General features: G+C 37.6%; 1 protein-coding gene across 1 annotated transcript; it reads left to right on the forward strand.

Moving 5' to 3' along the window:
* Nucleotides 1–556: 556 nt before the first annotated feature.
* On the forward strand, nt 557–6092 carry LOC127529838 (uncharacterized). The gene is made up of 7 exons (XM_051934818.1): nt 557–1029; nt 1454–1568; nt 1863–2254; nt 3256–3467; nt 4145–4304; nt 5286–5435; nt 5533–6092. Exons 1-7 carry the CDS (start codon nt 1017–1019, stop codon nt 5562–5564), a joined length of 1074 nt encoding a protein of 357 aa, XP_051790778.1. The 5' UTR covers nt 557–1016; the 3' UTR covers nt 5565–6092.
* The last annotated feature ends 6916 nt before the right edge of the window (nt 6093–13008 follow it).

Genomic DNA, 13008 nt, shown 5'->3' on the forward strand with positions numbered 1-13008 from the left:
GGTTAGACGACCTCACTGTCCTTTAACACAGGTTATACGTAGGATTTCAGAGCTTGACTTCTTGCATTTAAATTCTGATTTTAGCATACACCCTCAAAAGAGGTTTAAAATGCAACATTCAGATGGTCCAGTTCCATTACACTTTGAGGTAGTACTCCAGTTTAAAGAGGTGGAGTTTAATGGATTTGTCATCAAAGTTTCTACAGGGGATTCCTGTATTAAAATTGATAATAAAATTGTCATAGTTCAAAATATAATTGTGCATGAAGACAGGGAATATGTTGTCTGTCAGGAATACCAACACAAGGCCATATTTTTTGAATATCCAATTGATTCTTCATACCTGGGGATTTTTGTTGTGTCCAAGCTTTCCTCAAATCTTCAGTGTTTACCTATTGGTTCTGGCATGCTGAAATATGTCCGTTTGCCACTAGATGACAAATATCTTGTAATCCCCCTACTTCATATACAGTAAATACAGATTAATTGGTACAGTATTTTTTTTTGTTTGTTTCTTCCTTCCTGTTGTGTTACAGAGTTCATAAGTGCTTTTTTCTAATTAGTTTTTTAAACTCTCATCACCCCACCACTTGCATTCTTTATATTCTGGACTGATTTATGGTGGTGTGTGAAGTTGCTAGGTAAGCAAATTTGATTATTTCAACTGTACAAATGAAATCATGTTTAACTAATATAATTTACTGTATATATTAATCATATGTATTATTATTGTTACTTATATTTGATTAGTAATTGTAAGCATGCATGCATGTTGTAAGTGCATTTATCAAGGACTTTTATAAATGTTTTAAAAAAATCTTTGTTTTTAGTAATTTTTGTAGGCTATGTATCACATTGTGAATTTTTCGGAATGCAATGAAGTTGAGTTGGTGCCATCCAATTGGGTATCCAATGGAGTGTGTGCTTGGCCACCATATAAAACTGGAGATATCCATAAGGCTATAATAAATAAAGAGCAGCCAAAAGAAAACTGAAAATCATTTAAGGTTGAAGTTATGTACACGACAGGTTTGTATTTATAATATTTGGTATAATTGTCATATCATATGTCATCTTCCAGCCCACTATATCCAGAAAAGGGTCACGGGGGTCTGCTGGAGCCCATCCCAGCAGGGTGCAAGGCAGGAACAAACCCTAGACAGGGCTCCAGTCCATCGCAGGGTGCACACGCATACACACACTAAGGCCAATTTAGGATCTCCAAATCACCTAACCTGCATGTCTTTGGGAGGAAACCGGAGCACCCGGAGGAAACCCATGCAGACACGGGGAGAACATGCAAACTCCACACAGGGAAGACCCAGGACAGGAACCCAGGTCTCCTTACTGCGAGGCAGCAGTGCTACCACTGTGCCACCCTGGTATAATTGTATTCCTGAGTACTGTATATCCATATTATAGACTAAATGCTCTTACATCTGGAATTTAACAGATAATTACAGAACTGCAAGACTGAAGCTTCCAGTTGCCGAAAGACACTCAGATTTGCAGACAGCAGAAGATGAAGAAGATGATGAAATTCCAAAAAGGACAAAAAGAAGGAAAATGTAAGCCTGAAATAGTTAATATGCTTGAACTGTAGCATCACCTGCCGACTGTTGCTTGTGTTAATACAGTGAATTTTCAAGCTGTAATACTTGATCTTTTAAAGAGAAAACACTAAGTTTAATGATCCAGTTATCTCATTTTATCTATATACTGTAATTTAATTTAGTATAACTACCACAAGGCTAATTCATGAAAATTTGTCTAAATTGGTAAAGCATTTTTTCTCATAATTGTACAGTTGTATGTTGTATAACTGTGTATTTTGTCAATAATTTCTTAATCTTTTCCCAAAGAGCAAACACAAGATTTGATAGTGATAGCGACGGTGATGTCTGTAGCAAACCCAAAAGCCATCTACCTCCACCACCCAAGATAACCCCTCCTCAAAAATTTTCAAAATCAACCACCAAGATATCTGCTGACCTTGGAGAACTTGGACGAAATGCAAAATCAATGTGCAGGATGCATCAACCTGACAGTGTTCAGCTACATTCTGAATGTAGGTACACTGAATGTGGAAGATGCACTCAAGAAATGAAAAGCCTGAGAAATGATTACAAAAATCAAAGTACATCTACAGTGGAAGAGCACCTAACCCCAGAGTGTGTGGAAATTGCAAATACTGCATTTAGACACTGGTCTACCTCACAACAAAATGATGGACCAAATCAAGACATTTATGGCCGTAAGTGTTTTATCTCAGTTTCTCTTTAATATAGCTGCCTCTGTGTTTGTCACTTTAAATAAAGCCCTGATAACCAGACTCAACTGTGAAGCACGAAAATAATTACCCTAAATGTTTTACATTTTGAGTAAAAGAATTATGAATCTGTGCAACTTTGTGTGTGTATTTAATGTTTCTCACAGGACCCACTTTTCATTACCTTTATTCATTAATACAGCTAAATTGATTTTACCTTCTCTTTTCATTCCACGTCCCAAGAGCCAGCTTCTGTAGCCGAGGATCGGACCGCTAAGGTCCCCGCCTTCAGCCACCACCCAACTCACACTGCACCCGACCTCCTTGGCCGCTCCCATAGGTGGTGAGCCCATGGGAAGGGGGACTCACGTTGCCTCTTCGGGCTGTGCCCGGCCGAGCCCCATGGGTGCAGGCCTGGCCACCAGGTGCTCGCCTTCGAGCCCCACCTCCAGGCCTGGCTCTAGAGGGGGGCTCCGGTGACCCACGTCCAGGCAAGAGAAAACGCCGTCCCAAGTTTTCATTCATCATAGAAGGTTTTCAGAGTAGAGCCGCTGCTCCTCCACATCGAGAGGAGTCAGATGAGGTGGCTCGGGTATCTGATCAGGATGCCTCCTGGACACCTCCCTGGTGAGGTGTTCCGGGCACGTCTAACCGGGAGGAAGCCCAGGGTAAGACCCAGGACACGCTGTAGGGACTATGTCTCTCGGCTGGCCTGGGAACGCCTTGGGATTCCCACGGAACAGCTAGAAGAAGTGGCCGGGGAGAAGGAAGTCTGGGCATATCTGCTCAAGCTGCTGCCCCCGTGACCCGACCTCAGATAAGCGGAAGAGAATGGATGGATTCTCTTTTCATCTGTTTCCTTTATTTTTCCACTTTTCATCATGCCAATTTTTAGTTTACATTTCATCCCCTTTGGTAAATGTCTGTGACAATTATGATCTTATTTTGTTTGATATTAATTTTGTGGTGTTTGTACATTGTTTTAGCCATTCTTCGAAACATTCAGGTTAAGCAGGAAATGATGATGGAGCAAGTCAAAGTGATTTTAAAAACCGTACAAGACCTACATGAGAAATGCTGTAGTGACAGTGGTTCAGATCCAGTGCTGGAAAAAGACATTCTTCCACTTCAAGATCTCACATCCATGCAACAGCTTGAAAGTGACCTAGCGGTTGGTGGAGATTTAAAAAAAAAACTAGTAAGGAAGAACTTTTTTAATAACAACTGAAACATATACCTTCAAACAACGACAGCTTCAAGTTGTATTGTCTTAAATGCCCAAATGGTGCTCATCAGATATGCACAAGCTGTGATGTGTAGTCAAAATCGTAGGCATAGTTAAAAAATAAATATATTGTTAATTATTTAAGTCAGAAAAGCTTTTAACAGTCTACAACATTACATTTTTAAAAGGACTGAAAAAATTCCTATCCGAGCATGGTTGTCAGTTTTTGGGAGTATTGAAGACTGCTACTGTAGTCAAATCTTTGTTGAAAATTAAATGAAGTGCTCATAACTTGACATGTCTGACCACAGATAACATCTGTAAAGGCCGTCAGTATTGGGCATGACAATATGCTAAAGGACTGTCAAAAGCTTTTTTTTATTTGACACTGCTGGCATATCATATCAAATGGTGCTTGGAGTCCCATGTCCAAGTTTACCCCAAAGATTCAGCATGTACATTTTATTATATAGCTCCACCTATATTAGCTTTATTGGAAAGCTACCTAAAAACATAGGTGCTTGAACTTCTAGTATATTTTACTTTGTTGCTTGTTCCGATTCCTCCTAATGTTTCTATTGCATCGAGCATTTTAAGAAGTTATGAACTCCAGTGAATTATTTTTTTTTCTTTCTGTAAACCTTTGGCAGATTACATTGCTTGGGATTCAAGGAGGCATTGATGTGAGAGACACGGTGTGGAGAATCATGAGGCAAACTTTCACCAATTCATTGGCCAAACAACTTAACTGGAGGGGAATAAATGGAAAAACATGTTTTCATAGCCTTCACATTAAGGATATTGTGATTGGTGAGTATTTATAATGATTTCAATATGCATACACTGCCATTTAAAATGAAGTAACCTGTGACTGAAAATTTCTGTGAGATGAGTATCTTTTTGTTGTTTGTTTACAATAAATCAAGCTATTAAAGGTAAACTATATGCATTATGACCAGATAAAAAGTGTACATGTTCTCTGCATTAACCATCTTAAGTTTCACATTGACATGGACAATTGTTCCTTATTAAATGTCACTTTCCTTGTCAGAAACTACTGTTTGAAAAAACCTTAACACACAAACACTTTTTTAATAGCCAGGTCAAGATGTAAACAAACTAAGTGGCTGCTCAGGGCCCTCCGGCCACCAAGGAAACCCCAGTTGAATGGGGGGGGGGGGGGAGATCTAATGTTTAACATTCAACATTAAATGAAATATATCAGGCAAAATACTAAATGGTGTTAAAAAATAAAGGGAAATTATAGCCATGTATGATAACTACTTTACTTTATTTTCCATATACAAGTTCTTACATTAGGAATTTGTCATTTTTGCATACCCCAGCTTGTTCTCCAGAGACACAGAGAGAGGGAAAGAAGCTTTTGCATCAGAGTGCAATCTATTTGTACAGAATAAAATTCTACTTTGGGTCTTAAAGTCTTCAGCCAGCAGTGATGCTAACCTGTAATCGGGTTAAACATTAGTGATAAGCAATTGGTCATGTTTGTGAACTAACTACAGGGAAGTATTTAAAGCCAGTCATTTAGGCAGTAACGAATGCAAATACTGTATTGTACAAATATCTCTAGTTGTAAATATTGTTTCTTGTCAGAATACAACTACATTTTATATAGTCGCTTTGTTTACTGAAAATAAACAACAAAGACATAGCCTGCACTTGCAGCCTGTTTCTTTACCATTATGGTTGGATGCAGTCAATGCTCATGTCTGACAAATAACCAAGTATCAACTGCTGATTGACTCAGACTGTATAATGACTGTTCTTTAGATGCAGTACGAAGAAACTCTGTAACATCAAGAGCCACAACTCAGGAAATAGAAATGTGGATTAAGAGACGGCTTCATCTGGCTGCAGATAGGGATGGAGGGAGACGAGCAAGAATGGAGCGTCAGAGGAAGAACAGCTATCAAGAATCAGGTGAGCACTATCAACCCTCAAACACGTCTAGTAAGAAGTTAATTAGGAAATTGTATAATTTCAAGTAACTGATCAACTGTTGATTTCTTGGCTGCAGGTGAAATGCATGTTCTTTCAAGTCATCATTAAGACCAGCCTTCTAAACCTTTGCTGAGGACAAGCTGGACAAATGTGATACCTTGATCTGCCACAACCTTCCCAAAGAGATTAGTGCTCATTCAATGCTTTCTGAGTTCTAACATCAGGCACCATCTGGAACTGTGTGTAATAGTGGGTATCCAATCACGGACTTTATAAAATTAATGTTTGTACATTTTGTTGACTGAAATTTTTACCATCACTGTTTGATACATTCTTGTTTTGTGCTTGTTTTAAAGATTTACATTTAGGAAACCTTTCCCTGTTTGTTTATTTAAATAATTCATTGTGCAAGACAACAGTTAAAATTAAGTTCAATATGTAAAGTAAAAATCTATTTTATAATATGTGTATCTCACCTATGTGATGTTTTTTAGGCACATACAGGCTTATTTGTTATTTTTCCATGTGTATGCTCACATGATTCATAAGAAAATGGTAATGTAAAACTGTATAAATTGTAAATGTATTATAGACTATTTTGTCATGGTGGTTTATTTATTTGGATATGTCAGAAACGCAAGGAACTTTGTTTTGTTTGTTTTCTATATAAATAAAACATTTACTTTTATTATTGTCACATCTACAAACTTTAGTATTAGTAATTTTGTTACTGATTATGTAATGCAGATTCAGGATTGTTCTGTTTGTTGAAATGCATTACACTGTATATGACAATAAAATGTAATAAGTTTAAATATGCGTATTTGGGTTTGTTTGTTCATATTAAAGATATGCAGTAGATAATAGTCGGATAGCATATATGGAAAGTAAGAGTAAATAATTGGTATTTAAATAAGTAATAGTGTAACTTAAAATACTATATACTATTATACTATGTAATACTATAGTCATATAGAATATAGAATAGTATAGAACTATATAGTATAGTATAGTATATAGTTATAATATTATTTACTCCATATTTACTACTACTTATAATTATATTACTAGGGTGTATAATTATATTTAAATTATAAATTATATTTATAATTTATAAATTATATACAATTATATTAATTATATATTTAAATTATTTTAATTATATTTAAATGAGCAAAGTGAAAATCTGACCTGTGGCCCACATGAGGCCCAGTTAATTTTCATCTGGTTCAGTGCTGGGCAGACTTCGGCAGTTTTGGCTGAGTTTTGGCTGAGTTTTAATTTTGTTTTGGCTGGGATGCGGCATCCGGATGTGGTCCACTCTCTTGCCATCAATCCATGTGGTAAGTGGGCCAGAAAGTCCTAGCAGAAGTGGACCAGATTTGGGCCAGATGAAATTTGCTATCTGGGATTGCATACCGCAATTCCTTGGTGCATCTTGTGCCACAGATTTACGGTGCGCTGGATGGCACGCTTGTGCCTATTCTTCCCCCGACGGAAGGCTACCGCGATTACATTAATCGCAAAGGGTGGCCATCTATTGTTCTCCAGGCCCTTGTTGATGACAGGTGCATGATACGAGACATTTGCGTTGGCACTCCTGGAAGTGCCCATGATGCAGCTGTGTTTGCAGCATCGGATCTGTACAGGTGAGCCTACCTTTCAACATCCCTTCACAGTGCGATAACAACTGAATTAACCTGCTTCCCTTAAGGTTTTTAATTAAAACCGAAATTTGAATTAATACAAAATAACGACATTTAATCAAAAAAAAAACTCTCTTCATCAGACCATGCGAACCGCTCCGCCATTCTCGTTTTGATTGCACGTGATGAAAATGTGACACATTTATTTGCGTTAAAGCCCTTTTTTCCGACAAAAACTGTTTCCAATGTAGTTTTTGCGACATCTGAAGTATCGATATAGAATTTATGCGCTAAAGTTAAACGGAAAAATATTATGTTGACATGTACAACATTTTATCGATATTTAGCATTTCCATCGGCTATATCGGTAAAAAAATTTGAAGCGCTAAATATTTTTTCGCAAAAACTCCTTGGATGGAAACCTGGCAGTGTAACAAAGTGAATATAAAGAGGCGAGTATGTTTATAAAATGATGGCTCCAACTCAACTATTGTGCGACATTCACAAAATATTTCTGTTAGATTTAATAGCTCTTCAGTATTCAGCAATTGATATTTCGTTTGTGATGTGGCTACCGTCAGGTCTTTCTGTTTACTTGTAGGCAGGTTTGTATTTTGCAGACAAATAACTATTGCAAATTTACAGCGCTATTAGCACAGCCACCTAAAATACAGTAGTATATCTTGAACAGGAGTAGAGTGAGTACTCGACAAAGTGGGGGTAGGTCTTCGGCTATCAAGTGGGGCACTTACAGCTGAAACCTCATGTGCTGATTCCTGAGGGGATGAAGAGGTTAGAGCTTCCTGAATTAAAACTGCCGCTTCACGTAGCAACTCTAGGCAACTTTTTGTAGCAGTCATATTCGCCATGGACACTCACAAGCACAACTTTAAGCATGCGCTTTGGTACCTTGAGAATCATATGGCTCATAGTTCGATTACTCTAGGCTGAAGGTAACACTCAACAAATCAATAACTAGAGGGTGTGTTAGAGCCCACCCTCTCAACTTTGACGAGTGAAAGTGACAGTTTTATTTCAAGTCGTATTTCATGATGGTTTGGAGGAATGTTACGGACAAAATGAAATAAATAAATAAGCAACAAAAAACATATTTCGTGACACATTTATTTATTTATGCTCTCATTTCATGGCAAATTTATTTATTAAGGCTTCATTTCATGATACATTTATTTATTTATGCTCACATTTCACAGAACTTTAATTTATTTGCGCATTTATTTATTTATTTAATTTTGTCCGAAATAGTCCTCCATACGCACATAGCAAAAACATCATTGTTAAAAATAATACTTTTTGTACTTATCAAGAAAATGTTTTATTGCATCAACACAGAATGCAGATTTAAATTTAAATGCACTCTTCATAACAGACTGTCCAAGCAGAAGCATATTTTAATCAGTGAAGAATTTTTATATGTGTTATTGTCTGTAGACTTCTGTACAGAAGCACCATTAGACTAATTGCATGTTCTCAATGTTTCTGCTTATTTGATTTTTGCTAATAGCACTTAAATGTATATAGCACAGTCAGTAAAAGTAAAGGCTATAAGGTGCTGCTGTGATTGTCTACCTGCGTGTTAAATGTAAAAGTATAACATCTCTTTCTATAGATTCAAGCTCTTGGTTGTTCATATGAGGTCAGAAGTTGTTTAGTAAGGTTGAAAAAATGGTGTTTGTGGCTCATTAATAAAACAAAACATGCTTCTAGTTTGAGCAATGAGCCAATATCATTTTTTTTCAGGTTCTCCATAAGTAAGAAAATAAAGCAATACAGATCAAAGCAGGTACACAATAACCAAGCACTTAACTGAACCAACCAAATAAATTATTATATGGAGATTTTGTGTGATAACTGCATTAACTTCCATATGAAATGCTGAGTCACGTAGCAATGCTATTAATGATCTATGAGTGATTTTCATAGATGGTTCATTGTGCTTTTCTGATGTTCTCTTCATTCAAGATGACCATTTTGGTTTTCATCCTCAAGAGATTTTCTCTCCTCTCTTAAATGCCAGTGCAGTGTACCTGCTTTACGATCTGTAGCGTTTCATTTGCCACTTTATTGAGAATTTAGAGAATTTGTTGTTGGCTTGTTAATAAAATGTGAACATTTTTCACAATCACCTATCTTGCAACCTCAAAACTAAATCTTTCTAGCAAGATGTGAGCAACCAAGCCTTTCATGATACACAGTAGATAGAGCAGTTATACCATTATATCTAACAAGTATGCAACAATGGCTCATAACTACAGCAGCAGCACACACAGACCAGTCTGAGAATTTATTGATTGCAATCATGTAAGTATGGAAACCAAGAGATAACATCGCCTATTTGGCTCAAGGTTCACTTTTGAATGGATTTTTCAAGGTCTTAATTAGATCTTTTTTTAAGTATGCTGTACTGAAAAAATAAAAAGTTTTCCATGCTTTCTTAAGCTTCAAGTTCCTTTTCAAAATTGCCTAGTTGCAGTAACTGAGAAGCCTTCATTTCTTGAAACTATTCATAAACTCGTTAGTTCCTAATTCACTAAGTGGTACCAAAATGATTAAAGCTATCAATATAGTTTATACTATCCATTTTCTATATCCTGAGCAGTGTAATGGGGAAAACTAACCCAGCAAGCATAAGGGTTCAAGGTAGGAGCAATCCCTGGAGAGGGTGCCAGTCCATCGTACAGCACACACACACTAGGGCAGACTTAGCATCGCCAATTAACGCAACCTGCATGTCTTTATAATGTTGGAGGAAACCCATGCAGACATAGGAATAACTTTTAAATTCCACCCAGGGAGGACCTGGAATGTGAACCCTGGTTTCTTTACTGTGAGGCAGCAGCACTACAAATGCACCACCATGCCACCCATTAGTTTACACCTATTATCAAAATAAGTCGTAGAACTTCACTAATGTTCTACTGTTCTCATTTTCTTTTCAAACCATTATTGAGCATCTCTTTATATGATTACTGAGTTATTTATAATGCTATCAATGTTGTTAACTGCTCAGGGAATATAATAGTAATTTCATCTCCAGTGGAAAATCCAGCAAAGGAGGCAACATAGTAGTTCATAGGGAGTTCCTTGCAGTCTTTTCTTTACATTGATTAATTTACTTGGAATGACGTCAGGAGATCAGCAAAAGTCATTTACCCTTATTAGTGAAGACAGTGTTTTTTGAACCTATACATAGAGGATCTACACAATATTTCAGGAGATTATCAAAGTGAGCATACCACCACTATGCCATTGTGATACATGTAACTGCTTCATTGTACCATAATTCAAATGGAACTGTTTATATACTATATTTTCTTTCATCAATCCATAAAAACAGTATTTGAGTAGCAAGATCATGAAGCAAATCCCCAAGAGCTTGATTGGTTGCTATTCACTAAGCTTCTTGGAAGCATGCAGAAGCCCCAAGAGGCCTTTGAATGTTGAATGCAACAACTTGAGCAGCAGCAGCAGCAGTAGAGAGAATGGTCAAGCAAACAAAGCAGGCTTGAGGGCATTGTGATGCCGTTAGCGGTTTTCTGCCTTTTTTATTTATTTACCTATTTATTCATTGATGTCTCTTTTTGTTCCCAGAATTTCCTTCTTGTTGCTTATGGCAGTGTTACGGGCCAGTGATGTTATCATCTGCTACAGATGTTTTGCCATGGCACAGCTGTTGTTGCTATGGGCATTATGAATAATCTGGCAGGTGCCCACTTTTTGAAACAGGGGCTTTCAGGGCCTTCTATAGTGCCTCTAATAGTCACTTACTGCTATGCATAACAAGCAATGCCTTTGTTAGGCTCTGTAGATGCAACATACTGTTGATAACCCCATTCTGTGATGTTATTGGTGCTTAGTAAGTCTTATTAAGAGTAAACAATGCATTTGTTACATTTTCCTACAAAGCAGTAACTGACTACTAGATGCATTAAGGTAGCCCTAGTCTAAATGTGTTGCTATGACAACACAAGCATTACTGTCTGTATAATGAGACTGTGCTTACACTTAGTGTGATAACTTTCACCAATGTGGAGACAGCAATTGATTTGTTGTTTTTGGTTTTTTCTTAAAAAAGGAAAAGAAAAGTTTAAAGAAGACAGAAATGTTTTAAAAGAAAAAATAAATTTGAAAAACATTTTGTACCTACCGCATCAAGACACTGCCTTAAGTGTATGTGTAGCTGCGTTTTCCCAAAATTACCAAAGTTCAGCAGCTTTAGCATATAAAATGAGATTCAACAAAAGCCTGACACGCTGAAATGATTCCACAGACAAAATATCTTTGTTTTTAAAAGTTTTACTTAAAATTCAAAGTAAACCAGTTCACACAAAAAAGAGGAAATTGAAATAGCAAAAAAAAGGAAAGTTCTTGGTAACAAAAGTTCTGTCCAAAGGTTAAACCTTGCTACATTCCAAATCGTTACAAATCACTTCAAAACGTTTCTGAACCATTTCAAAATGGTCAGAAAACTGTATGCCTATCCCATTTCTAATTTGAAAATGGGTCTTTTAAGTCCCTGTATACTGGGATCTATTCTAAACAACAACTGGCTCATTTAACACACTGTATCTTAGTTATAGCAAGAAAGTTATATCTCTTACTTATTTACAGGGGGAAAAGACTATACCATTGTCTATAACTATGAAAGAAATTTATCATATTCTTCTTTCGGCTACTCACATTAGGGGTTGCCACAGCGGATCAACTTCTTCCATATCCTCCTATCCTCTGCATCTTGTTCTGTTACACCCATCACCTGTATGTCCTCTCTCACCACATCCTTAAACCTTCTCTTTGGCCTTCCTCTTTTCCACTTCTCTGGCAGCTCTATCCTTATAATCCTTCTCCCAATATACTCAGCATCTCTCCTCTGCACATGTCCAAAACAATGCAACCTCGCCTCTCTGACTTTGTCTCCCAACTGTCCAACTTTAGCTGACCCTCTAATATCCTCATTTCTAATCCTATCCATCCTCGTCATGCCCAGTGCAAATCTTAGCATCTTACTAAGTAAGATGTATCTTACTTAGTATCTTACTCTGCTGCCTGCAGCTCTGTCTCCTGCATTCTAGTCAGTGCCACCGTCTCCAACCCATATAACACAGCTGGTCTCACTACCGTCCTGTAGACCTTCCCTTTCACTCTTGCTAATACCCATCTGTCACAAATTACTCCTGACACTTGTCTCCACCCATTCCACCCTGCCAACACTCTCTTCTTCACCTCTCTTCCACAATCCCCATTACTATGTACTGTTGATCCCAAGTATTTAAACTCATCCACCGTCACCATCTTTACTCCCTGTATCCTCACTATTCAACTAACCTCCCTCTTATTCACACACATGTATTCTGTCTTGTTCCTACTGCCCTTCATTCCTCTCCTCTCTAGAGCATATCTCCACCTCTCCAGAGTCTCCTCAACCTGCTCCCTACTATCGCTACAGATCACAATGTCATCAGCAAACATCATAGTCTATGGGGGCTCCTGTCTAATCTCGTCTGTCAACCTGTCCATCACCATTGCAAATAAGAAAGGGCTCAAAGCCGATCCCTGATGTAATCCCACTTCCACCTTGAATGCATCCATCAATCCTACCGCAGACCTTACCACTTTCACACTTCCCTTATAAATATCCTGTACAACTCTTACGTACATCTCTGCCACTCCTGACTTCTTCATACAATACCACAGCTCCTCTCGAGGCACCCTGTCATATGCTTTCTCCAGGTCCACAAAGACACAATGCAACTCCTTCTGGCCTTCTCTATACTTCTCCATCAACATCCCCAGAGCAAACATTGTGGTGCTCTTTCTTGGCATGAAACCATACTGCTGCTCACTAATCATCACCTCACTTCTTAACCTAGCTTACATTACTCTTT

The sequence above is a fragment of the Erpetoichthys calabaricus genome, chromosome 12 (genome assembly GCF_900747795.2).
Source record: "Erpetoichthys calabaricus chromosome 12, fErpCal1.3, whole genome shotgun sequence".
NCBI lineage: Eukaryota > Metazoa > Chordata > Cladistia > Polypteriformes > Polypteridae > Erpetoichthys > Erpetoichthys calabaricus.